Source organism: Denticeps clupeoides, chromosome 19 (genome assembly GCF_900700375.1).
Source record: "Denticeps clupeoides chromosome 19, fDenClu1.1, whole genome shotgun sequence".
NCBI lineage: Eukaryota > Metazoa > Chordata > Actinopteri > Clupeiformes > Denticipitidae > Denticeps > Denticeps clupeoides.
The window spans coordinates 13,383,326-13,408,993 of NC_041725.1; the positions used below are offsets into that span (position 1 = coordinate 13,383,326).

Consider the following 25,668-nt stretch of genomic DNA (forward strand, 5'->3'; position numbering starts at 1 on the left):
CTGTTTTTGTTTGTTTGAGACTTATTCTATGAAAAGATTGATATAACAGTTAATAGTTAATAACAAGATAATGTATTGTTCGAAGGTCTCCGATCTGTCATCTTGTTTTGCATTGCAAAACTGTCAAAGCTATAGAGTCTTATGCACTAAATCGTCTGTAGTGTGAGGAAGGTTTTATGAAGGAATTACTACGAACAGTTCATTGTGGAAATGTATAATTGTTTTAATTTGTTGCTTGAATTAAATACAACAGATCATTTCAAATTTATCTCAGAAAGACACATCTACTTCTTGCACCTGAAAACAAAACATTATTCAAAAAAATAAACCAGACAAATACAATCCATTTTTTTCAATACAAATCAATTAGTCCGATTTTATAAATTGCCTGAATTTGTCTGTCTGTCAAGGACTCAACTCAGGAGGAAATGGAACGTCGCCTTTATTTGGGTGGGTGTTCAAAGGTGCGGACATGGGGCTTGTCAAGCGCTCTGGGCAATCCTAGTTTATCCGATTTCCCAGAACCCTTTGACCTCGTGGCACCGTCCGGATTCGGATTGTTGATCACCCCGAGGAAGATGGGTGCTAGCGTCTCATCATCCATCAGGGCGAAGAAGAAGGGTTGGTTGACGCTGAAGATGGGATTGGAGCGAGAGACTGACACGCTTGTGGCCGCCGCGGCCTCGGCTCCCTTCTCGTTGATCTCCATGCTGGTTTTGTGCTGGACGCTGGTCACCTGCAGGGGGCTGTCAGAGATGCCTGACAGATTTGGAGCCGTGAACAGCTCTCCTAAGCCTGCAGTTAAAGAACAGTAGATGAGAAGCGGCTGCTCCATTTGAAACAGTAGTTGTTGTACTAGTAGCATCAGTCTTAGTGGCAACCTCACCAATGCTGGTAAGAACCTCCTGGAGCTCCTGGCTGTACTCCATCTTAAACTTGGGGAGCCTGACCTGCATGCTTCTCTCCCTTTGTAACTGACTGTACACATCTGACATATTAAATTTTTCTGCAATGTCCGACACATTCACCTGTCCAGCCATGGGCAGTACAATCAAAAGACTCATCTGGTCTTTAAATGGCAGACGAGCAACCTATAAAGAGACACGTTTAATGTACCTGATCATTAAATGTGGCCGTTTCTTTTCTACTCGGGCATTACCTGAGCATCGAGCTCGTTGTGAATGAAGAGCCTCAGTGGATATTTGGGTTCGACCATCATTTCAACATTCACAATATGCTTGTTATCAACATAGAAAAGATCCGATGCAGTGTGTCGGGGGTCAAAACTTGTCTGCCACTCTCCTGTGGAAGAAACACATTTGGAGACATCAACGTAACTCTTACCAAGGATATGTCCCAACAATACATCTTAAAAAGTCCGGTTATTCAAGTAATCCATTTGTTTCACATACGGCATACCTTTATAGTGAACAGCGTTAATAAGCATTAGTACGAGCTCCGGTGGCACATTGGTTAGGAGGTCTGTCACATGGCCATTTGTAGCTTTCTTTACCCACTCATTAACCTCTTCAACTCCAGGAAACACCTCGGGCTTTGAGTTGTACATTTGTTGGGAGTCTTGAACAAATTCCAGTTTTGGCTCAAATCCTTTAAAGAGAGACAGATTGTTTGCTTTGGCTAAGCACAACTGAATACTAGATCAGCGGCATCACAAAATAATAGTTCTCCCGGTGCCTTTACCCGGGGCAGTGTACATTCGGGTGGCAATCTGAGGGGTGCTTTGCTGGAGCTGGAGCAGGAGGCTGCGGAAGGCCTTGTGGTAGCAGACCGGAACTTCTGCATGCAGATGATGCAAGAGCAGGTCTTTCGTCTGATTTTCCGCTCCTGAGGACCAGACAGATGTTGAAGCATGTTTCAAGTATGGTCACAATGTGAACGGAACCTTAAAACTTAAAAATCCTGAATATAATCTTACCCAGGGCCAGCTGGGAGAGGGCCAGGGAAATACTCAAGGGTGATATAATAATATTTGGCTGCTCAGGACCTGTCTTCAGCTTCTCCATGAGCTCCAGACCAAGCTTCAAGATGCCATGCCCTGTGGCCTTCTTCGATTTCAAACTGGAAGCACAGATCCCATCTGGCTCCTCCTCCGATGATGCCTTTTCAGACTCCATAGTCAGTGAGGGTGGTGATGTGGTCGCCGACAGGAATTCCGAGTCCCCCAAACTCTGAACATTACAATTTTATTTAGTCTAGAGACTTCTTAGCATTCCAACCACAAAAACGTAAGTCTATTAAACACAAGGGTAAATGACTAAATTATCAATATAATGTGTCAAAACCATAACTTAGAAAATAGTTCCAAATGTTGATGCCTGCTGCGAACAAACTTAAATGTACAATTTCCAACAGGGAGGCCACACCCTTCTCCTTTAGATTCAAAGCCCCATGTGGCAAATTTTGATATGGAATGCAAAGGAATGCAAACTCATAACTTTTAAAGAAGATGATGGACTCGTACGATATGAAACCTCATGAAATCTTTTGAGTTGAATAATGCACTGGCAGATGTGTTAGTTGCACCACCAAAGGTCCAGACCTTCGGTCAACTTCTTTTAGACAAGAAATGACAAACAATAGAGTTTGTTGGCAGATCTGACCTCAGTGGGTTCGAATGGAATCTCTGTTACAGATAACACATCATCCTGTGAAGAAGAAGGCAAGACAAACCTTTAGGGCCCACACCAATAAACTCAAAAGGGAGACACTTGCACGAGCACAACGTTTTTACCGTCCATCCATGTCTGCAGTGACAGAATAGTAGGAGTGCAACTAGTCGAAGGTCCATGTTGTAGCGGCCAGGCTAAGGCAGAAAAAAAAGAGAAACAACACAAATGGCTTTCCGATCATCAGTCTGCCATTGATCCAGGGCAAGAACACACACAAAAAAAAAGCTACTGAACTTTGAACATGATACAAAGTCAATGACGAAAATCTAAATGCTAAAGGTTTTTAGTAACACGAACGACCAGTTGTGAGGAAGGAAAAGTATTATTTCACAATAATCAGGAACCCTACATTCAAAGGTTTATGAATCGCTTGAATCACAAGTCGGCAGCAGTGTGATCAATGCACCTTTGCTGCCTAAAGAATTTTGCTGTTAGATTTTTGCTAAAATAAATGTGTTTTTTGGTGCAAAATTGACTTCATACGAATTCGTGTCCTCCAGAGGTCGGCTTTAGGTAGCGATACGTGTTTTTTGAATAAAATCCCTATACTTTTTAAAATGCACACATGATATATTATAGCGTGGACAATCCACCTCAGTCTAGTACTCCTCACATTGAGGCTGGACCAAATGTTCGGCAAGTTCTAAATTCAATACATTTAGGCATTAAGCAAGATTAGCACTGCCACAACGGTTGTAATTTCAGAGACCACAGGCAAGGGCCAAAGCATGCGCTTACCTCGTCAATTTGAGTTTGTAATCCGGTCCCAAATTGAGAGGGAGATCCACCAAAGTGGTAAGTTGGGAAAAGCTCGGGTTTGGCAGGTGCTCAGTAAGCAGTTAAAGTTCAACCTGAATTGATCCGTGCTTAATATACAAGTCACTACTGATTTGAAAGTGCAAATATTGAGACTGTGGGTTCAAACCCCAAACCTGAACGATTGTCTGAATGTACAGAATGTGGGCAGATGAGGATTTTAAATGAGGGTGAAATATTCTTATTGTTGATTTAGTTGATTTACTGGAAACTACGTCAGTGCAGTTCCAGGACTTGTGTCTTGTAACACTCTTTAGCAATTGAGCAGAATGCCATCAACGTAATGATCCTTCATTAAGAGATATGTTACTAAAGTGCCCGGGGACTAAATGGGAACCATTTTCCATTTGGTCAGTATTAGCTGATTTAATTGTATTTTAGAGGAAATTGTCACATTAGACTGTTGGTCACAATATTATGGTGATTATTATTATCATTATTAATATAGACGCAAACATGGACAAACTCAATGGTGCTCGGTTATTGCAGCAGCAACACTTTATTAAACAGTGTTAATAAATAAAATAAGCATTTATTTTCATTTTATAGGTACTTCCAAAAAGGAATATTTAGACATGTAAAACACATTTTTGATAATCAGATTTTTTTTAACTGTAAGTTAATAAAAGTTCAAGTTCATCTGATATTGGCATTGTCTTACAAAAAAGGGAATAAAAATCACAGAGGTTCAAAGTAAAAAGCTGGGAGTGAAACATTACAATTAACAATTTTTAAGGCTGATACGTGTTACCAAAAATGAAACAAAAATTGAAATGTCACTTTTTATTCATGTGAATAAATGTGGGTTATTCTCCTGTATGTGTGTTTTCACTTTGTTTTGACAATTTTGTTTAATATAAGGGCCAGACACTGCAAGTGCAACTTTTGGGGTCACCACCAACTATAGGCAAGAACATCTTAATGCATGACTGCAGTGCATTAGTGGATGGGAACAGCAAGAAAAAAAATCTTTCCTACCCTTGTAACAGCTCCTTACTACATGTGTGTTACTACAGGAGCCTAAGTCTAGGTTCCCTTTATTTTTAAGAATCATGTCTTATACAACCAAGAAAGAGGGGAAAAATGGAAGGCAAGGTAAACTAAACTATCTTAACACATTTAATGATTAATTTGTGCTAACATAACATGATTTCAGATGCTTGTCATTGTATAAAAAAAGTGTTTTGAACAGCAGTAAGCAGTGTGGTGTTAGCACACTTAAACCACAGATTCTGCATCAGATAAGTCATGGGAAACATATAAAATCAATATTAAAAGTAGATTTTTTCCAGGCGAAGATGTCCATACTGAGCTTAAAACCCAACAATGCCCAGAACCCAGCCATTGGCCAAAGTCAGATTTTTAGACGACATAGATAATGGCAGACTAGAGTTTAAATCGTAACTCTACACAAGGGACCTTGGCACCACATTTCAAAGTCTGCAGCAAAGACAAAGTAGGTCCTGGACTGAAGGGCACAGTTACCATGACCGCCACCTACTGACAGAAATAATCACTCACATGGGGACATCAGAAATTCTTTAAAAATGTGCTGGATGGGTGAACAATAAAAAGGGAATACTGCATAGTTACTCAGTGCATCTCAACACGTAGCATCGGTGAGTTTACGATAAGGTCTGTCACTCACAGTGTCCACGTCAATCTTTCCTGTGTTGTTACTGGTGTGTGTGTGTGTGTGTGTGTGTGTAAATACACACACACACACACACACACACACACACATATATATATATATATATAATTGGTGTTGTTTGTCTATTTGGAAGGTGTAAATGCTACAAACATTCTTCTGTTCTGCCATCTTATCTACACCTTTTGTGATATTTCTATCTTTATCTTAATCAATGGCAGCAAATTGCAGTCATTAAGAACAGAGAAGGGAAAAAAGAAACAAATCGTTTTAATATAAGCTAAATGTTGCCTGCAGAGCTTTGATCGTGTGTTGTGTCTTGCAACATTGTATTTTGGTCAGTGTCAACAGAATGACTAAAGTCCTTTTTGCATGAGGCTTGTATGACTACATTGCTTGTTCAGTACGAGAGAGCCTGGCTCGGTGGATTCGGGAGCCCAAAGCTTTGGGACTGGTTAAGCCAGCAGGCGGATGGCTCCGTTTTCTGAGCCCAGCAGAAGAAGCCTCTTGGTGGGCAACACGGCTAAACTGGTGAGGGTGCCGCGGAAGTTCTCAGAGCTCAGTTTGGTCATGCTGGCAGGGCCCGCTGAGATGTCAGTCATGGAGTAGACCCCGATCTTGTTGGACATAGTGCCAGTCACGATCTCGGAGGAGTAAAGGTCAAAAGCGTGCACCGGTTCGGATGGAGACTTATACTGGTGGAGGGGCTTTGGCTCCAGATCCTTCCAGACGGTCAGAGTGTGATCAGAGGAAGAACTGATGACAAGGTTCCCCTCCGCTGCCTGCAAATAAGTACACATACACAGCAGAAGACACACGATTACCTTCAGACATTAATTGGATTAATTAAGGACATGAAATGCCCCTAATAACTAACTCATATCCATGTTTGGCTGAACCTGAGCCAAAACCTTGACCCTGTCATGCGGGGTTAAATCAAGTTTACAGCTTTTTAAACAAACCAACAGGGTACACATATACACTCGTCTCATGGAAAATAATAAATTAGCTTTTACGTGTCTTACAGACACATCTCAATCAGACTTAAGATTTGACACCAATGAACAAACAGAATTTTAAAGAGTGACAACAAATATCAAACAGTGCAATCTGAGGCTAAACTGAACAGAAACATTGGAAACCTTGCCTGCATTAGCAGCATATTTTTCCTGAATTGAACTGATCACATGCTAATTGACACCATGCTCTACTCAGTTCACATAATCCCCCCTCCATTACATTACAAATATTTCAATGTTTCAGTTCAGTAGAATCAGATAAAAAAATATTTCTAGCACATTTATTGTTACAATGCTATTATTAAAAGTGCACTTTCTATTCAACACACTACACACAACACATTTCACACAGACATGAATCATCAGTCAAGTCACTCAATGTTTAAATCAGGTCAACGTTTTGTTAGAGAAGTGAAATGTCAGAAATGACTCAGTAATGATTCACTTGAGAGATTATCTGTTCATTAATGATCCGTCACAGGTTGCACATTTGCACTTTTTTTTGGTCTTTAAAGATTGTCCAATAAGGCATTTTAAAAGCAGTAGGGAATAAATTAGAGCTATTTTATGCAGATATCCTCACTGACCTTCAGCTGCAGAATATCCCCCTCGTGTGCTGGCCACCCTCGCAGTACCAGGCCGGTACGAGCGTCCAGCAGCACTATGAAGCCAGAGGAAAAGCCGACCGCCACAGTGCGGCCCCCAGGGCTCACTGCCAGACAGCGGATCAGCCCGGCACTCATGTTGGTGTAGGACAGCCGGAACTCGTGCTGGAAGCAAGAGGTCCATCAGGAATCCCATTAGAGAAACGCGACCCCAAGTAAACCCATCGTCTGGTATGAACTGGTCAACACCAGTGAGATGAGATGATGACTAATCATCTAGGGTGGTAGTAGCCTAGGGGTAACACACTCGCCTATGAACCAGAAGACCCGGGTTCAAGTCCCGCTTACTACCATTGTGTCCCTGAGCAAGACACTTAACCCTAAGTTGCTCCATGGGGACTGTCCCTGTAACTACTGATTGTAAGTCGCTCTGGATAAGGGCGTCTGATAAATACTGTAAATGTAAATGTAATCAGCATCCTGGCAGGACCGACTGTACCTGAAGGCCGGGTTTCCGAGGGTCTATGAAGCGAAGGACCGAGTCTGCGCTGCCGAACACCACGCTGCAGTGTGGGGCGGGCATGGTGGTTACTGCTGTGATGGGGTTCTTCCCATCCAGGGCATCATAGGTGCGGAGCTGCTTAGCTGAAGACACAAATGGAATCGATGAACATAAAAACCCATGTTTTACATTAAAACTAGTACATTTGAAAAATGCCTGGCTTCCAACCTGTGAAATGGTCCCAGAGGTGCACTGCGCCGTCACAGCTCACAACCTCCTGCAAGGCCTCCAGCTGGCCCACATAGAACACCGACTTCCGGTGCTCCGAGTACGTGAGTCGCGGCTCCATCTCCCGTGTGCCATCGCCATGGTTATAGAGGGGCCAGAGCTTCACTGTCTTGTCTTTGCTTCCTGACAGGAAGTAGTCCTCCCCGGCCAGCGGCGCCAGGCACTTCACTGTGCTGGAGTGGCCCAGGAAGCTCTGGAGCCGGATCTGGTGGAAGTGGAAATGGTCCTGCTGGTTGAGGCCAATCTCGTACTGCCAGTAAGCGAGCCAGTTGCCCTGAAGGGAGCGGCTGCTGGGGGGCAGCTCCTGCTTCAGCGCGCTGTCCTCTGGAGTCGGCCCCAAAACCCACGATGAGGAAGAGAGGGAAATGGAGGGGATGGCAGATGACGTGATGTACGTCGATGATGCCATGGCAGCCGTTTGCGCGTGACTCGGGTAAGTCCTCTGCCAGTTGTCCATCAAGGACAAATTTGGGCTTCCTCCTGGTTCAGAGTCTCTTGCTACCTGAATCCTGTTGCCAACAAGATGGCTACCAAATGTGCCCGACTCTGGGAGGGTGTCTCCGCCTAATGGCGTGGAGGTGGAAGAAGGGGCTGGAAAGGGACTACGACCGAACCGCTGTCCAATGTTGGGAGACAGACCCAAGGAAGAGGAAGGGGGCATCTCAACTCTCTGCCCTGCACTGGGGTCAGGGCTGCCAGGGCTAACCTTGTCATGGAACGACTGGCCTAGACGCCAAACCAGCTCATGGTTGGGGACAAGTTTTCGGATGGCTGCATCACCTGACACAGAACGCATAGGAATAAGCGCCACAAAAAAATGTCAACGTTGGCATGCTTGTGCTCAACCCACCAAAGCGACTGTTCATGGGGGAAACATCTTACCAACGAGGCAATAGAAAGGGATGTACGACGTGTAGGCCATCTCGGGATCAAAAACCGCCTGCAGTTCCTCCAGCACGCTGATCTCGCAGCTAACTTCCGTTCCTTCCGGCATATGAAGGTCCACATACGTAGACTCTCCCGCCTCCGTGCGCGGCGCGGTCTCCAGCTGCCAGCCAACAACCACTTTGTTATAGTTCCATAAAATAAGCACAGGCTTTATGATTTTGGCAGGTGAACGTACCTGCTCCTGCAGGCTCTGCAGCAGAGAGAAGACTTGGAAGAAGCGGCAGAGAGTGTCTGCCATGTGCTGCTGCACCATCTCCCTGCCAATGCGCAGGCATATTAAGGCCATGAGGCTTAGGGTCTTCAGACACAGGACTGAGCGGGTCTGCACTCCACTGGGAAAGCTTAAATGATAAAATGTTTCTCCATTCATTTTACATAAATCACATTCATACACCCAGATATTATGATTTATATTGTTATCTGGTGACATTTCTTTTTTTTATTTTAAGAACATTTTATGGATCTATAGCACAATATAGCAGAAGTTACTAAACGAATCAAACAGATTTATACAAGTTCCAAACCCTCACCCCATCTTAGTGCAGGTCAGCACATCCAACAGTGGCAAGAGAACATCCTGGTTGATCTTCATCAGTATGTCCATCAGAGTCGTGTCTGAGAGGAAGATGATGATCTTCTGAGTGAGCACCACAGCTCCAAGCAAACTGGCCTCTTTCCTTGTGTTAAGGCGGCAGGATGATGGCGGGGACACCTAAAAAAAAGTTCAGGAACACGCTCATATTCAGAATACTTCCAGTAGCCAACCTCCTGAAAAGATTTTTAAAAAAATCTTACCAGGTAGCCAATGTAGGGCAGATACTGGTATGTCAGAACAGGTTCACCATAGAGGTGTGCAATGTAGAGGAGACACTCCAGAACTGGCAGAGCTGTCTGGTCTCCAGCCACAGGTTTCTTTTCATAGACACTGCCTATACTCTCCAGACTGCTTTCTTCTGAAGCAGATGGGACAAACTGGTGTTTGTCAGGACCTGGGAAGAGAAAGAGACAATTTGTAGAATAAGTGAGAATAAATAAATGTGAGAATAAATAAATGAATAAAGTGCTTACCAATGTAACATGTAGTAAGTAACCGCAAGAGATTTCTTGTGACGTATCGAGATGTGACAGTTGGTCCGAGCTTGGCAGACAACCATCTGACTGTTTTACAAACAGTATCTGGAAAAAAAAAAAGAGGAAATTTTAAGAATTAGAATATCTTTATTAAATCTGCATAGATTTACATGTTCGCAATGATAATAAAGAAAGTAGAGCTATAGGCAGTTAATTAAGAATGTTGAATATGGAAGGGATTTTGCAAAAGGGTTTTAGCCTCACAAAAATTGTTCTAATGCGCAACAACTTACCAAGAAGTATTTTATGTTCCTTCTCCTCAGAGTCCTCTGAAGGGTCCTGGTCCTCATCCTCACCCACCGAACGCTTATCTGCATCACAGTGTTCAACGCCATTCAGGAACTCTGCGTCTAGGGTAGCCACCGTAGCCCCGGACTCCTCCGTGCAGCCTGACAACGTGAGCTCCAGGCTGGACGCTCTCTGCATGGTTTTGTCTTTGCAGTCGACATTGCAGTCATCCTCCTCGAGGTCTGCACCCTCCTCACAATCGCTGGCCTGCTTCAGGTCCTGGCTGCTGTCAGCAGACCTCAGACTTGCCCGGTCCCTGTTGGAGTCTCCATCGCCGGGGGAGCCTTCACTTGCACTGCTTTTGTCACTAAGTTTGCCCACACTGATGGACTCCTGGTCTGCCTCTTTACCTGTGCCACTCTGGGCATTTTGCGGTTTTCCTGCCAGACTAACTGCACCCGGAGTTCCAGAAGCCCCGCTGTTTACATAGAAGCCATTTTGGAAGTCCTCTCCCTCAGTCAAGAAAACTTGGTCATTGAGGCTAATGCCAGAGGAGTAGTCCACCAGCCCGGCGTCACTTGCGCCTACGCTGCCAGCCGCTCCACCCGCACTGGCCTTGCCGGCGGAGTTTACTGCAGACGCGCGGCGATCTCCACAGACGTAATCCTCCTCCTCCTCCAAACCCAGACCGCCAGCACTGCCTCGAAGGACTTTGCAGCCCTCCCAGGCAGAGCCGCTACTACTGCTGCACACCTCGAAGCCTGTGATGATCTGTAAAACATGAGGGAGCAAGCAGGACAGGAAGGCCTGCAGGCCGAGCCGAACAATTAGCTGGAGCACGAAGCAGTCGGTGTACAGATAGAAGCGGCCGCGCAGGCAGCGAGGATGCTCATACACACCGACCAGCGGCTTCAGCAGATACTTTGTGGCATTGCGGGGTCCCAGGACCCTAGAGATCGGTTCAAAGAGATACCATGCGGCATACACAGCAGTGGACTCCTCCATCATCAATGTGAGGACAAACGGCAAGAGAATCTCCAGGCCCTCGGCCGTAATGCTGCCCTGCAGCAACGATTCTAGCTGCTGCCACAGCTGGAACACAACGTCCCGACCTTGAATGCCACTCGCAGCCTCCATCTTGGAGTGGTAGGAGAAGATGAAGTCATGCAATGCAGGGAAGTACCCAGGAAATGGGAGTGGTGAGAGCACAGGGCTGAGAAGCTGCCATGGGTTTGGTGGAGGAAGGCCACCACAGACTGGGTCATATCTGAACAATAAAGGCCAGTCTGGTGTCTCTGGGCTGTGGTTTGTGGACCCTTTGTTGATGTACAGAAGGGTCTCCAGTGCATGGTGCAGGGGAAGTGGTATATCTCGAAAGTTGGCCAAACAGAGCTTCATCACAGCCTGAAATCGGTCGCTGAGGGAAGAGTTTGGTTTCATGCCACGCAACTTGGGGGAATGAAAAATCTCCGCAATGAGAACACCCAGGGCTTGCATGTCTCTCTGGAAGAGCTCTGAAAGTGACACCAGTTGGGACCCTAGCTGACCTCTATCCTTTTTAGCATTTGTGATGTCATAAACTTGGGTGTGTAAGCCTTTCACAAGAAAGTTGCTGAGCTTCTCTAACTCTTCTAGAGGTTGTATTGGGCTGAATCCTTCAGGCAATGCAATTTTAAAGTCTTCTGTGTTGGAAGCACTGAGACTAGTCTCTCCATGCTTTCTAACACTTGAGCTTCCTCGCTGCAGAACGGAACTTCGATTCCCAGGTCCCAAGACATTTACAGAGCTCTCATTAGGGAAGGAACTTGGAGATGGAGAGGAAGTCACAGCATGTTCTGCACTGGTCTTTCCTACAACTGAGCTGACCAGCGGCACAGGAGCAGAGGAGGCTGATGTTGTGAGAACAGCAGATGATGCTCCCAGAGAGTCAAGGGCTTCCATTCCTTGCTCGAGTTCCTCATCACGGTCAACCAGTGTCCAGGCACTGGACTCACACCCTGTAGCCTCTGGAACAGATCCATCAACACCATCCATCATGGGTGCAGAGGTCGGGACCTGCCAAGAGGGCACATTTGAGGGACCCAGATGGGGGGGTTCAGGTGGGGCATACTGGTTAGGAGCAAGGCGGGGTGGATGTGGCTGATCAAAGAGCTGAACCACTCCATAGCTGGACAAATATGTGTGGTTATCAACTAAGTGGAGGCAAACATTCTTAGCCTTGATGGCTTCTTTTCCTGATAATTTGAAACCAAAAGTAAGGTCAATCCAGTGGTGTAGATCTTGGGACACCTCACGGCTCTCTAGCAACTGCCTATGCACCTCTACAAACTCTTCACATGAGTTACACCATGGAGGCACATCCAGGTCTGGCATATCAGGGTGGATAGAGCGGAAAATGGATGGGTCCTTGTAGAATTCTGGGATGCACTCATCTGGGGTCCAGCTCTGCATGCGTTCCATGCTGGCAGGATATTCATTCGGCTCCCACTGGGACCGGACGTGGCTACAGAGCACAGATTTAGGGGTCTGCCTTGCCTTGTAGACATAATAAGTAATGTCAGATAACACATCAGAGATGTGGTGGGGCACGTGGAGGTGATCAGACTGCCCAGGGCCTCCTGGGCCAACAGAACCACCAAGGTCTCCGAGAAAACTACTTCCTCCTCCCCCATTAGCAGATGCTGCTGCCAAAGCTTCTTTGGTCATTTCGTAAGTGAAGTCCAGCTGCTTGTCCCCCTTGTTGAGCCGAAATTTCGACCTCTTGAGATCACGGAACCTGCCAAATGGCACGGTGAAGTCCACAACCCAGGGCAAGACGGGGTGGTAATTTGGGTCACCTTCCCTCCTCCCCGCGAGTCTGTTTAGCTCCATCAGATAACGAAAGTTGCTTACTCGTCCATGGACCCAGTCTAAGACTAGGGATTTGAGCTCATCGCAACAGTTCCTGCAAAGTTTCTTGTGGGCGTCACTAAGAACAAGTGCATTCTCTCTCATTTGAATCATTTTTGGCATTTGACCTCCACTACCGGGACAGAGTTTGTCCAGGTCCTCCGCCAGTTCCTCATAATGCGCCAGGGTGACCTTGAGGCGACTGCAGAGCCGTTCGTCGATGGCAATATCCAGCATTGAAAGCTCGCCGCTCGACAACCCTGAGACGTGACACGCACGCATAGCAGTGAGCAGCTGGTACAGAATGAACAGCACCTTGGCGTGGCTGTTGGCGAGCTTTGCGGGGCTATACGTAATAATGTCGTGGAGAGAGTACTGCGTGTACGGCAGAACCACGTACAGCACCTCTGCCGACTCTAGCAGGCATTCGGCAGGGAGCACGTTCGGGCACGCGTTGTCAGAGCTCTGTCTGGGCGCGGCGGGACCAGACTGGAAGGGATGCTCGCGTTCTTTCTCTCTGGCGGGGGAGAGGGACGGGGAGACCCGGTCTGTGGAAACAAACGCGCAGGAGAAAAGCTTCTGTAAGGCTTGGCGCACCGCATCAACGGCCTGCACTTGCGTCTGCACCATGGCACCAGCATATGGCTGGACACACTGATCATGAGCCTCATGCCACAGGTTTCTGTGAAAAGGAAATAAATGTTAGAGTCATAATTTGCAATCTTCCGCCTTTCATTATCTATTCTGTGTGTCATTTCTTTATAATGGGCCATTTCAAAGTGCTGTAGATTTAGGCAATTTGGCAACATTGTCAACAAAAACGATAATTAAAATAGTGGCAGCCAAATTTGATGGCAGACAATACGCTACATTGCAGACACGTGCAACGTCTGGGGAGAACCGCGCGAATGGTTCCTGTTCTTCTGTTCATGCACTTCTCCACACCTCTAAACACATTTACAAAATCTCGATTTCTCAACCCTCCCCCCAAAAAAAGGAATAAACGGCCATTGGGCGACTCATGCAGTCGCCTGCTTTCCCCTTGCGGCTGAATTGGGGAAGTGGCCCTACCCCACGTGCTCAATCCTGAAACAGTAGTCGTCCTTTTCTGCCAGTTAACTCTTCATAGCATAAGTATGGTTTCCTCCCATCACCCACTCGCTACCTCTGGCTTTAAACATCACCAGCCGACGTGACCCGACGTGTGCAATTACATAAACAGACTCCGCCCATAACTGTCCTCTAATGGTCCCGAGAACAATCTGACATCGCCGAGAGGCTGAGAATACGAAAAAGTCTGCTTACTAGTGTCGTTTCTAGTATCGCTCTCAGTCATATTAAAAAACAGACTTTTCAATCTGATGTTTTTGCTTTTATATAGGGTTTCAGTAGTCCTCTAATACAGCACCTGAAGTCTCTTTCCGAAATGCAGCCGTGGTGCAAAGTTACAGCCACTTTGAGCCAGTCCCACAATGAGACTTCCCCAGGACACGCCGTGTCGGTGTCTGTAGCTTTAAATGCTTAACTGCGCAGGCATTTGCGGAAATTACGTCATCAACACCATTCGCCAACCAGACAGGAAGTCATGTCGCCATTTTCCAGGATAAAATTTTTTTTAAAATTCCCCCTGTGACGACATCCGGTCACAACATTAGCTCTCTGAACGGGGAAAATCACTCTTTACCCCCATCACCATTTCCAGCCACTGCAGGACCATAGACAGGCCAGGGGACCTTGTAGTAACCTTAAATATTCTCGCAAAGTCATATTTTCATCATATGGAACCTTTAACGCTGTTATTATTCACATTGTGGTCAACTTTACTGCCCCTAATCGCATGTGTTGTCGCTGGAAAGACATCTAGGAGTCGACACAGGTCGGTACCTACTGATCCCCGTGCTTAACGAAACGTGACAGAAATGATACCTGACGTTGCTGCGGGACACCTCTTGCATCACCTTCATGAAGGACTGCTGGGAAAAGTCTCCCCCGTGACAGCGCGGGTGTTTGGACAACTGGTAGCCCAGCCTGCTCTTCCGAAGGCCCTGGATGCAGACGCGAGTCCAGCCGGGAGGCAATTTGGCCTGGGAGCGCTGAAGCAGCGCGTGCGCCTCCCCATCAGAGTTGGGGTCGAGCTCGGCGCAGCGCGTGACCCGTCTCTCTCGCAGGCCGGCCAGCCAGCGGCTCGGAACGAGGGCGGCCACCTCGTGAGGCCGCGGCCCTGGACCCATCTGCCGGCGGTCCACCCCGAGGTCCCTCTCCACCGCTGCCACCAGCCAATCCATGTCGGGTTCTTGGGGCTCCACGGGCTTAGCACATGGTCTGTTTCTACGAAGCGTCCCTCTCAGACCCTTCCGCCACCTAGGCAGGAATCAGGAAGCTGGAACAGTGGCAGCTCGACCGGTTTGCCTGAAAAACAAACGTCAAAAATTGGCCATTTTCTAAATCAAATACGACACATACAGTTGAAGAAAATAAAATAAAAAAAAAAAACAAAGGCACAATAAAAATTTACATTCGGCTGATGAATTCTTATTTGCTTTTGGCCACGAGAGATACCTGCTCACCCATCAGTCGCCAATTAACTTAACTCGAACGCCCTGCTCACATGATTTCACCCAACCGCAGCCTGTCAGGGAAACTGGCGTCACCCACCGAGGAGAGAGAGAGAGGGTGGGAGAGAGAGGGTTAGAGAGAGAGAGAGAGAGAGGGTGAGAGAGAAAGTGTGAGAGAGGGTGTGAGAGAGAGAGAGGGTGAGAGATGGGGGGGTGTGTAAGAGAGAGAGAGGGGTGAGATAGAGAGAGAAAGTGTGAGAGAGGGTGTGAGAGAGAGAGAGTGTGTGAGGGGGGGGGGGAAAGAGAGAGAGTGTGTGAGGGGGGGGGGACGAGGAACTGTGAAGCAAATGTGTTGCCTTCCTGTCCGCGGCGAAGAAGGAGAATTAAACACTTTCCCGGCTCAAAAGTAGCGAATCTGCACCACGATGCGCATCGACGCGGTTAAATAAATACGACAAAACACGACCTCGGCGGCCTTTACTTTTTCTTTCTCCTCCACGAGAACAACGTTTTCCATCGAAATAAGTGACCGTTTGGAAAAGGAAACGCAGCTCGAGTTTGCATTCGCCGCAGACTCGCCTACCTGCCGCGATGCATGTCATGTGACGGCAAATATGCGATCGGCTGCGTTGACCCGCCTATCACGTCCCCGAGGCGTGCAGCGATCCCTCGCACCGGGACGCTCTTCGTTCCGTTCGGGTTTATTCTCCGCGACTTAGCCGGCCGACACTGTTTCGTTGCTGACGGCAGCCATGCTGTTGCGTCGGGAGGTCACGTGAAAGGCACAACGCCGGGGCGCGTTCGCGAACGCCAGCCATTGGACGGCGTGCAGCCGGGACTCTGCAGCGACAAGAAATAAATCTCTCTTTTTTTTTTTTTTTTTAGTTTATTAATGAGTGTTTGACATGACCTCACTATTGCTCTGCAGCAAGGCCATTAGTTCTGCTCAATGCTATTTTGCACCAAATGAATGAAAGCAGGGTCCCTCTCTAACCAGCCATCACAGAATAATTGCATGTGAATTATTCTGCAACGACTGCATTTGTGTCCACAATCAGACTCTCTGTCATCTGTGAGGCCAAATCAGCACCAATGACACCAACGGTACACTTTGCAAACTCCCCACGTATCTTTTCTGTTTATTGTGCATTTTGCTCTTTACTAGGATTGGAAATGAAACGCCAGGTTTGTTATTTCCTGAATATTTCCTATGAATGTTCCTAGCAACTAACCGCCCCCGTGGACTTTATTTAGTCCAATTCTTTCTTCTTGGGTGTGCTGAAACCAGCGTTGGGGAGTAACGAGTTGCATAATTTAATAACAATAAGTTGTAAATATAATCCATTATAGTTACTGGAGAAAAAGGCGCAATTGAATTACAGTTACTCGTCGAAAGATTCATGATCGTAATATTGTACGCAAAACCTTGATGACACGTTTAATAGTGGTGGTGTGGTGGGAATCATGGGAGTGAAATTAGTGCTCAGTGCTTATAAAAAATCCCCGAAGTGGACGAGCCCTGACATCACTAAAGTCAGCAACTGCCATTAGAACGTAAAGAGATGAAAAGAAAAGAAAAAGAAAATCTATTGACATTGCATTGGCAGTTCTGAAGAGAAGAGCAATGATTATAAGTTGATTATAGTGATTTATAATCACTATACAGTAGCAAGGAAGGTGGTCTGCTGGAGAAAAATGTCGGATGCTACAGGCCTGCCGGATGAGTTTTGACAGTGAACGGCTGCTGGTAAATTGGAACGGAGGTGATGACCAACCACAAACTACCCCAATGCTCAATTATTCAATGATCTTGAATGTTAAATATTTTTTTAGCAGTGGTTTATACTGTATGATCTTACAGTGCAATGAGGCACTATTTAGTAAGGCTGTAAAGGTAAACACTGCCAGGTAAGTGAAAGTGAAGTGATTGTCACATGTGATACACAGCAGCACAGCACACGGTGCACACAGTGAAATTTGTCCTCTGCATTTAACCCATCACCCTGAGTGAGCAGTGGGCAGCCATGGCAGGTGCCCGGGGAGCAGTGTGTGGGGACGGTGCTTTGCTCAGTGGCACCTCAGTGGTACCTTGGCAGATCGGGATTCGAACCAGCAACCTTCTGATTACAGGGCCGCTTTCTTAACCACTAGGCCACCACTCCCCCGTTGAATCAGCACCGACTGGACGGAGAACAACACACACACACACATAGAGAGAGAGAGAGAGAGAGAGAGAGAGAGACTCTGCCCAGGAGAACCTTGTCACGACGTAACTCTGTGAGAAGCATCAGGGTGTCATTTCACTTGGGACCGCAAGAAACTTTCAAAATGTTCAACTATTCATAATTTACAAAAGTAATCATATAGTATTTGAAATAGTAACATTATTTTTACATTTGAAATAAGGTAGCTTGTACTCTTCCCAACACTGCCTGAAACTAGAATACAAGATCCGTAAAACTGCCGTTCCAAATGGTGCCCACAAGAGGGCGATATCTTCCACAATGTTTGCAAGAATTCAATTTGCAGTGACACAAATTCCTATGAAACCAAAAATGAACAGTTGGCACCATAAAATACTGAAAGTCACGGTGTAGATAGATAGATATATAGATAGACATTAATTTAACCTCAGCATTTTTCGTGGTTGCCATGTGTGCTTGCGATGACAGACACAGAGCGGTCAGCATTCTGGTACTCAAAACCGCATTCTGGACATCCTAGATTTGAGTATTTTTAATTCTCATAACTGTCTGAACACATGAAATTAAATTTCTGAACATCATAGTAGCAGAATTTTCTACCTGTAATTTAAAAATTGCACACAATTTTAATTTTGTGGTGTAAAAATTGACACACACATATTTTTACGCACAAAATTAAAAAAAAAAAAAAAAAAAAAAAAATATATATATATATATATATATATCGAAACTATATATAACTGTAAATTATCTCTCTCTCTCTGTCTCTCTCTCTCTCTCTCTCTCTCGAAACTGAAGTTGAGACTTTTCCAATCAAAGTTTCATCAGGACAGAAAAAATTCAACAAACCTGAGTAACTTTGTAGGTTATTAAAGTCTACATTTAGACTGTTTCATACGTTTACCCTGCAATTATTGTTCTTCTAACCACCCCCAAACACACACTCAATCACACAGTCTCCCTCTCTCTCTCAAACTTGGCACAGATCACAATCTCTTTCGCTCTCTCAGTCTTATTGTGTGTGTGTGTGTGTGTGTTTCACACACAGTAAAAAGAGGTCTTCCACAGGACCCGGCTTCTCCGTGCTGTAGATCTGAACTCCAGAATGGCTCCATCACTGAAAGACCTGTGGGACCTGAGAAATGGAATAATCCTTTGGTTGACTCCATTTCTACTCATTCCTTTACCTTTACTTGTAGGAACTAGGGTATGTATGCCATATCTGTCTATTATGGTGACCTTTCACTTCAAAAATATTTGTACATTTTAATCATTCAATGTATAGCAAATCTTTGTTCACTAAACAATTAAAGGGCTATTTTGTGATATTAGTTAATAAAAAGTTGAAGTATGTATCCAAGTGTTAAAAAGAGTAATATTAATGTTTTTCCAGTCTTGAACTATGTTGTGTGATATGTACCAGGTACGGGACAAATGAACAAAGAAAAGAAGCAATTAAATAGCAAACTTTACATTTCCAAAAGGTTAAAGAAATTGGTTTACATGGGTATTGTGGAACAAAAATGCCTGATATATTAAACCAATGTTGTGGTATACTGTGGTATTTCACAGGATTACTACAGTTATTGCACTGGACAAAATAAGTGATGATTTCAACTGAAAGGATGATTCTCCAGCACACACATTGAGTGTAAACATCATAACTCAATCATATAACTGATCACCATGTGACATTTACTTGTGGAATTTGATATGGAGTCACTTAAGGGCAAATACTGCACTGAACCAAGGTCACCAGTGAATTCAGTGACTGAAAATGCATTTTATTTGTATATTTTCTCAATATAGTCAAGTATAGGTATCATGGCACCATTTTACGAGTTGTAATGGGACGTGTGAGTGCAATTGCGTAAATGAAGCTTTATTTGCTGCCGTGTGCTGTTCTGATGGTTTGTTGCTTGCCGCTACAACAGGAGGCCAGCTGTGCCTATGTGATTGTGCTGATGGCAGTGTACTGGTGCACCGAGGCTCTGCCACTGGCTGTCACTGCGCTTCTGCCTGCGGTGCTCTTCCCTGCGTTTGGTATCATGAAGTCGAAAGAGGTAGGTATTTTATACATTAGTAGTAGCCTGGTGGGTAACAAGTCACCAGAAGTCACAGTCCCACCATAGTGGCTGTGAGCAAGACACTTAACCCTGAATGGATTGTAAGTCACTCTGGATAAGTCTGGTTTATGCTTTAAATGTAAATGTTATTCTACCCTTTTTTCTATGGTTTATGCTATATTTCTCCTGGAGATCTATTGCTGTTGTTTAATCTCTCTGTGCTGCTGAGTGTGAGTTTGTGTTGCCAGATAATGCTCCAACACCGTATAGTTTAAGATTTGACTTGGTCGACCCCCTTTGGCATGTCTGACAGGTGTGCATGCAGTACCTGAAGGATACCAACATGCTTTTTGTGGGTGGGCTGCTGGTAGCAGTGGCCGTGGAGCACTGGAACCTTCACAAGCGCATTGCTCTCCGTGTTCTTCTGATGGTTGGCGTTCGACCAGCACTGTGAGTATCAGCAGCACAAATGTCTGGAGGTTTTAAATAAAACTAAACAGCCAGACTCTAAAATAATATTATGCTGGTGTGTTGTCCTCAGGCTGGAATTGTGCCCGAGCTGAAATCTCTCTTCGATCTTCCTGCAGGCTAATGCTGGGCTTCATGGGAGTGACAGCCTTCCTGTCCATGTGGATAAGTAACACGGCTACTACAGCCATGATGGTGCCCATCGTGCAGGCCGTACTGGATCAGCTCAACAACCGTGATGCTGAAATGGCCCAGATCCTTTCCTCTGAAGAGCAGGCCCACTCAGAAGAGGCCGAATATAGGCAGTCTGGGAAGCCCTTGGACGGACAAGGTGATCAGAAGGTGACCAGACACCTCACTGACTGCTCTGTGAAAAACTTCAGGGTAACTCTTGGCATCTTTTTTTCTGCAGTGGCGGTGAATGGACTGGGCGTGTGCACGGAAGCAGTCAGAGAGAAGGAGGCTTTGGAGAGGAGAAAGATGTGTAAAGGCATGACCCTGTGTGTGTGCTATGCCGCCAGCATTGGGGGTACGGCCACTCTCACGGGAACCGGTCCCAACCTGGTGCTTAAAGGACAGATGAACCAGTAAGTCCCCCCACCCCTCACACAATGTAAGCTGTCCAGAACCAGGAATATACAATAGCAGGGTGATGGCAGCTTACTGGGTTGCACACTTGCTTCTCAACCACAAAGTCACAGGTTTAACCCCCACTTATAACCATTGTGTCCCTAAGCAAGACACATAACCCTGAGTTGTCCCTCTCACTACTGATTGTAAGTCGCTTTGGTTAAGGGCGTAAGTGTAGCTGGCCCAAGGATACACATCTTAGGGGTCTGACTGTCTCCACAGGCTGTTTCCCCGAAATGGCGATGTCATCAATTTTGCCTCCTGGTTCGGCTTTGCATTTCCCAACATGATCCTCATGTTGACCTTCGCTTGGCTCTGGCTCCAGATTGTCTTCATGGGATTCAAGTGAGTATGATAAGCCTTTCATGAGTTCAAATTATATGCCACGCTAGACTACATACTGAAAAGATATAATTTTTACGGGGCCTTCCCTTTTGTTAGTTTCAAGAAAACGTGGGGCTGTGGAGCAGCAAAGTCGGAGAAGGAGATCGCGGCGTACAACGTGATCCGTGAGGAGCACAGCCTGCTGGGGCCAATGTCCTTCGGGGAGATTAGCGTCCTGGCCCTCTTCACTCTGCTTGTGGTGTTGTGGTTCACCCGGGACCCAGGATTTGTGGACGGCTGGGCCACACACCTTTTCAACTCAGACGCAGAGTAAGACCTGACATGGATTTTGTGTGGGTGTCGTTGTGTGGGTGTGACTTACACAGAACCTGGCATAGCTGCAATGTGCTGAGAAAGTATGAACATCCAGCCGCAACGATGCGAGTGCTGGTACGCAGGCTTATTTGCATGAACTTTTCATTCATTTAGGTATGTAACTGATGCGACTGTGGCTGTCTTCATTGCTGTGCTCTTGTTCATCTTACCATCAAATGCCCCACGGCTGAGGTTCTGGTCGCCTTGTTACCCAGATTCAGGTATTAAAACCAGCATTACACAGAACACATTACTCCTCAGGCTTTGACTTAATGGGGTGCCTTTGCCCATTATCCTTGACCAGAGAACATTCAATATATCTACAAAACACTAGCATCCGAAGATGTCCATTTGATGCCAAAAAGTAAGCTCTGATGGCCCACGTTTCAGGTACCCCGGCCGCTGGAACATCTCTACTCACCTGGAAGGTTGCCCAGAAGAAACTCCCTTGGAACATTGTGCTGCTCTTGGGTGGAGGCTTTGCTTTGGCAAGAGGCAGCGAGGTGAGTGTGAAGAGATCAATACATGTTACGCCTTACTAGCCAGATTCTCCAACACAATCAAGATTTGTCAAGATTTGTCTGTTATGTATGTCCAATTTTTCCAGGAATCTGGGCTGTCTAGATGGCTGGGAAACCAGCTGACTCCACTGCACTCCGTCCCTCCATGGGCCATTGCCGTCATCCTGTGTCTCCTGATCGCCTTGTTCACAGAGTGCACCAGTAACGTGGCCACAGCCACGCTGTTCCTACCTGTCCTAGCCTCCATGGTAACTATTCTGAACCAAAGTGTGCTCCAGGCACAACATTTTACCCCATGGTTACATTTGTAGTACATGGCACCAAGCAGCAACACCTTTCAAATGCTAACTCACAGATAGTGGCCCAGTAAACACATTCAGTTCACTTTTGTGGACTGACAATGGTAGCTCAGTTATGTGAGTGTCTACGAACTTGTGTGCGCTGTGAGGATACTTGCCAATAGCTGGCCAGCGCTGACACGATGCCCAGGAGACAACTGACCTGGATTGAAATGCTCGATTGCCCGTTCTGGCCTGCCAGCTCCTTTCAGCGAGCCTCTCCAGCCATCAAACACACTTGCAAACACACCACAGGAGCTCCCTTGTGGTGTGTGAATCTGCACCAAAGTCCCTCCTTTCCACCGGTTTCGTCACTGCACTCGCCGTTTGGGAATTCAATAAGAACCACTAAGTCTGGAAAATGGCCGAGAGAGAGTGGACTCCAGAGTAGGATTTATTTGGATACCCTTACATAAAATGTGAGGCATTCAATGGGAATGTTGCTCTATTGTATTACTTTGTGTTTTCACAAATGTCAAAGTTTTTAATTTCTGACATAATTAAGTGCTTTTTACATGTAAAACCTTTGTGTCACAAGTTAATTCATGCTATTGTGGGACTCCTTGTGGTGCAAGAGTGCTGCTTTATTGCACTGGCACGTCAACAACAGAAGGAAATAGCCCAGGCTGTAATGAGTATGATTATAACAGACGAGTGATTCTTAACTGCAGTCATTACGCTTCATCTCAAGCAGGACCTTAAGGGAAATGTATTATAATGATTCAGCGCTTTCTGTCGGGCATTCGGTTTCGCAGCTGTGTGGGGGTCACATCTAGGGAACCAAACCATTTCTAAAGACATGAGTCAAGTTCGGTCGCATTACGAAGTACATGTTATCTGCAGCCACGTAATGAAGGTGTTCGGCCCAGAAAATAAGCACCTACGTTTGAATTACAAGTTGGTCATTATTCCGAGGAGAAAAGGAGCACAAAAATGAAAAAAGCATTCAAAAGCCCAGTGTTTGTTTAATGTGTGTCTTTTAATCACAGTCCCAGTCCATTGGAATGAACCCACTGTATGTCATGGTGCCATGTACTCTCAGCGCCTCGTTCGCGTTCATGCTGCCCGTTGCCACGCCTCCCAACGCAATTGTCTTCTCCCATGGCTACCTCAAGGTTTCAGACATGGTGAGCTATTACTGAGATATTTCATTGCTTTGCACTGTCTGCACAGTGTGGCCACATTTTTAATTGTCAAAGCAAGTGGAAACAAGCGGGTTTCAGTCCGAAGAATGCATAAACAATTCTTTGCTTTAGTTTCATTTGGTAGAGTGTTGTTGGTTGTTGTCTTTTTTCACTGTCTAATTCACAGTATTTACAGTATTTTCACATTTGCAAAAACATCGCCTTGACAGGAACACATCAACCATTTCTAATATACTTTTCCTTATGTCACAGGCCAAAACCGGTATAGTTATGAATATCATAGGTATATTGAGCATCACGCTGGCTATCAACAGCTGGGGAAGAGGCATGTTCGACCTGGACTCGTTTCCAGCCTGGGCCAATGCAACTGGAGTGTGAGGAGCCACTGAAGGCCCATGGGAAAAGCAAGGATGAGCTGCTGCCCTTCCCAGTGGCCCAGACCTCGGGGGGAGTGATGCGGAACTGAACCACGGCATGCTGTCTATTGGTGCAATGGCCTCCATGTTACTGCTGCAATGCATTTAGATGCAAGGGAATAATATATAAATGTGTGCGTTTAAATTTTTTTTGTAAGGTTTTGTTTCAATTGATCTTACTTTCCCCTTTATGTTGTATCCCATACATGTTGATGATTTTGAGAGGTTCAGAGGTGATCACTTAGACAAATACAAAGCCATTCACATTTACCAAAACGTCATTATTTTACTAACTCCAGGGGACGGTTGTCATATTTTGAGAATTAAGTATTATAAGCAAGTATGAAAATATAAGATACATTCCCTCTTTCAGTTACCTAGCATTTTCATCCTTTGATGAGAATTTTTATGGCCGCTTCTTCTCCCCTACAATCATGAGCATTGTTGAGGATGGCAGCGCTATTTATGTTATCTCAGGACTCCAGAAGTGTCTCAGTGAATCCATAAATCACTGTATTGATGATAGGAACTTTACTCAATCATCATGAGCCCAACAGCCATGAGTGCCTGGCCAGTGATGGCAGATATAGCCACGGCTGGGATTTGTATTCCCTAGCTACACCTGCACTATTGGGCAACTTGACACTTTTCCCAATCATAAACTGTTAACAATTGTAGTTATAGCACTGACTCAGGATAGCCCTTTTCCATAATAAAATTACAATGTATGCCCTCTCACTACAGATTTAATGGTGTGTCATTACATATTTGCACTGCATTAGAATAGATTGCTAATGATGAAAGTGTATTTTGTACTGTAACATTCATGTACTGTCATTCAATGATAATATTGTTAATGATCTGCACTTGAAACAGGCCAGCATTCATATTTTCTTAGTGAATTATTAAACCAAATGTCTTTTTTTGTTCTTTGTATAATTATAGTTCTTAAGTTTTGTATGTAGATTTGGCTTTTTTTTCAGTGTGACAAAGCCTACAATACTGAAACTGACATATTTGAAGGTGCTCGTCTGCAAATGCTGACATTTCCAAGACCTTAACAAACTAATAAAGAATTTCATCATACATCTCCAGCATGGCCTGTTTTCACGCCTTTCATCACAAACATGCTGTTGATATATAGTCTGTCCACACATCGATTACCTGAATTTTTGTTTCCTGATTTAATGTTTTAGGTGACAGTATGTCGCCACCATTTCCTACAGTTTCATGGGATATCTGGGGTAAAAACTGCAACAGACTCAGGTCTCACACAAATACACACACACACACACACCAGTACATCAAGAAAGTGAACGTGAATTGTTTTTGTCATTGTGATACACAGCATGGTGTATCACAATGAAACATGTCCTGCACTTTTAACCCATCACCCTTAGTGAGCAGTGAGCAGCCATGAAAGGCGCCCGCGAAGCTGTGTGTGGGGACCGTACCGTGCTCAAGGGGATCTCAGTGGCGCCTTAACAATTCAGTAATAGATCCCACAACATTTGTGTTACGAGTCTGTTTCCTTAGCTGCTAGACCACCACTGCTCTATCTAAGACTCAAAAACACAGAATTAAACATAATGTTGCATCACATATTACTACAAATATTATTTACACTATGAACCTTTGTTCAGTAACCATAATCATTTTTGTGTATAATACATTACATTTGGAATTTTTTGGATTTTCCGTTTAGCTCAGCAGTCATCCCTTGAACTTACATTTAATTTACATATGTGAATTACATAATTTGAACTGTAAAATTATATGCTCTCCCTTGCCAGTGGAAAAAAGTCTACACTTGTACTAAAAAGAGGCCTTAACTCCAACATCTGTTGAAGCAGCATTAT

At 45.3% G+C, this 25,668-nt stretch overlaps 3 protein-coding genes across 5 annotated transcripts; 1 reads left to right on the forward strand and 2 right to left on the reverse strand.

Annotated features, from left to right (window-relative positions):
• Nucleotides 1-442: 442 nt before the first annotated feature.
• serpinf2b (serpin peptidase inhibitor, clade F (alpha-2 antiplasmin, pigment epithelium derived factor), member 2b) lies at nucleotides 443-2,809 on the reverse strand. Its single transcript, XM_028962827.1, has 7 exons — nucleotides 2,753-2,809; nucleotides 1,937-2,189; nucleotides 1,702-1,845; nucleotides 1,420-1,608; nucleotides 1,160-1,302; nucleotides 887-1,091; nucleotides 443-795 (listed from the first exon to the last, which is right to left on the reverse strand). Exons 1-7 carry the CDS (start codon nucleotides 2,807-2,809, stop codon nucleotides 443-445), a joined length of 1,344 nt encoding a protein of 447 aa, XP_028818660.1.
• A 1,172-nt stretch (nucleotides 2,810-3,981) lies between these two features.
• On the reverse strand, nucleotides 3,982-16,083 carry wdr81 (WD repeat domain 81). Of its 3 annotated transcripts, none has more exons than XM_028962584.1 (12): nucleotides 15,906-16,083; nucleotides 14,694-15,176; nucleotides 9,884-13,449; nucleotides 9,588-9,695; nucleotides 9,315-9,508; nucleotides 9,050-9,231; nucleotides 8,695-8,860; nucleotides 8,454-8,619; nucleotides 7,512-8,351; nucleotides 7,281-7,426; nucleotides 6,764-6,946; nucleotides 3,982-5,939 (listed from the first exon to the last, which is right to left on the reverse strand). In XM_028962584.1, the coding sequence occupies exons 2-12, from the start codon at nucleotides 15,050-15,052 to the stop codon at nucleotides 5,613-5,615; spliced, it is 6,237 nt and encodes a 2,078-aa protein (XP_028818417.1). In that variant the 5' UTR covers nucleotides 15,053-15,176; nucleotides 15,906-16,083; the 3' UTR covers nucleotides 3,982-5,612. The 3 variants fall into 3 exon arrangements, with proteins under 3 accessions (XP_028818417.1, XP_028818418.1, XP_028818419.1); XM_028962585.1 differs by lacking the exon at nucleotides 15,906-16,083 and adding an exon at nucleotides 15,327-15,453; XM_028962586.1 differs by lacking the exons at nucleotides 14,694-15,176; nucleotides 15,906-16,083 and adding an exon at nucleotides 14,073-14,269.
• Nucleotides 16,084-18,587: 2,504 nt separating this feature from the next.
• slc13a5b (solute carrier family 13 member 5b) lies at nucleotides 18,588-24,830 on the forward strand. The gene is made up of 12 exons (XM_028961732.1): nucleotides 18,588-18,733; nucleotides 19,461-19,589; nucleotides 19,906-20,042; nucleotides 20,180-20,391; nucleotides 20,473-20,647; nucleotides 20,913-21,035; nucleotides 21,132-21,344; nucleotides 21,504-21,610; nucleotides 21,780-21,892; nucleotides 21,997-22,158; nucleotides 23,238-23,375; nucleotides 23,646-24,830. The coding sequence occupies exons 1-12, from the start codon at nucleotides 18,632-18,634 to the stop codon at nucleotides 23,769-23,771; spliced, it is 1,737 nt and encodes a 578-aa protein (XP_028817565.1). The 5' UTR covers nucleotides 18,588-18,631; the 3' UTR covers nucleotides 23,772-24,830.
• Nucleotides 24,831-25,668: the final 838 nt, after the last annotated feature.

What these genes read in the sequence shown, in the direction of transcription:
- serpinf2b (XM_028962827.1), bottom strand. Translation starts at nt 2,809, where the DNA reads ATGGACCTTCGACTAGTTGCACTCCTACTATTCTGTCACTGCAGACAT. An exon ending in CCGAATGTACACTGCCCCGG is followed by an intron (nt 1,609 to 1,701) that starts GTAAAGGCACCG and finishes CTCTCTTTAAAG; the next exon opens with GATTTGAGCCAAAACTGGAA. An exon ending in ACAACGAGCTCGATGCTCAG is followed by an intron (nt 1,092 to 1,159) that starts GTAATGCCCGAG and finishes GTCTCTTTATAG; the next exon opens with GTTGCTCGTCTGCCATTTAA.
- wdr81 (XM_028962584.1), bottom strand. Translation starts at nt 15,052, where the DNA reads ATGGATTGGCTGGTGGCAGCGGTGGAGAGGGACCTCGGGGTGGACCGC. An exon ending in GGAACATAAAATACTTCTTG is followed by an intron (nt 9,696 to 9,883) that starts GTAAGTTGTTGC and finishes TTTTTTTTCCAG; the next exon opens with ATACTGTTTGTAAAACAGTC. An exon ending in CCTCTGGGACCATTTCACAG is followed by an intron (nt 7,427 to 7,511) that starts GTTGGAAGCCAG and finishes TTGTGTCTTCAG; the next exon opens with CTAAGCAGCTCCGCACCTAT.
- slc13a5b (XM_028961732.1), top strand. Translation starts at nt 18,632, where the DNA reads ATGGCTCCATCACTGAAAGACCTGTGGGACCTGAGAAATGGAATAATC. An exon ending in CTTAAAGGACAGATGAACCA is followed by an intron (nt 20,648 to 20,912) that starts GTAAGTCCCCCC and finishes CTGTCTCCACAG; the next exon opens with GCTGTTTCCCCGAAATGGCG. An exon ending in ACCTCAAGGTTTCAGACATG is followed by an intron (nt 23,376 to 23,645) that starts GTGAGCTATTAC and finishes CTTATGTCACAG; the next exon opens with GCCAAAACCGGTATAGTTAT.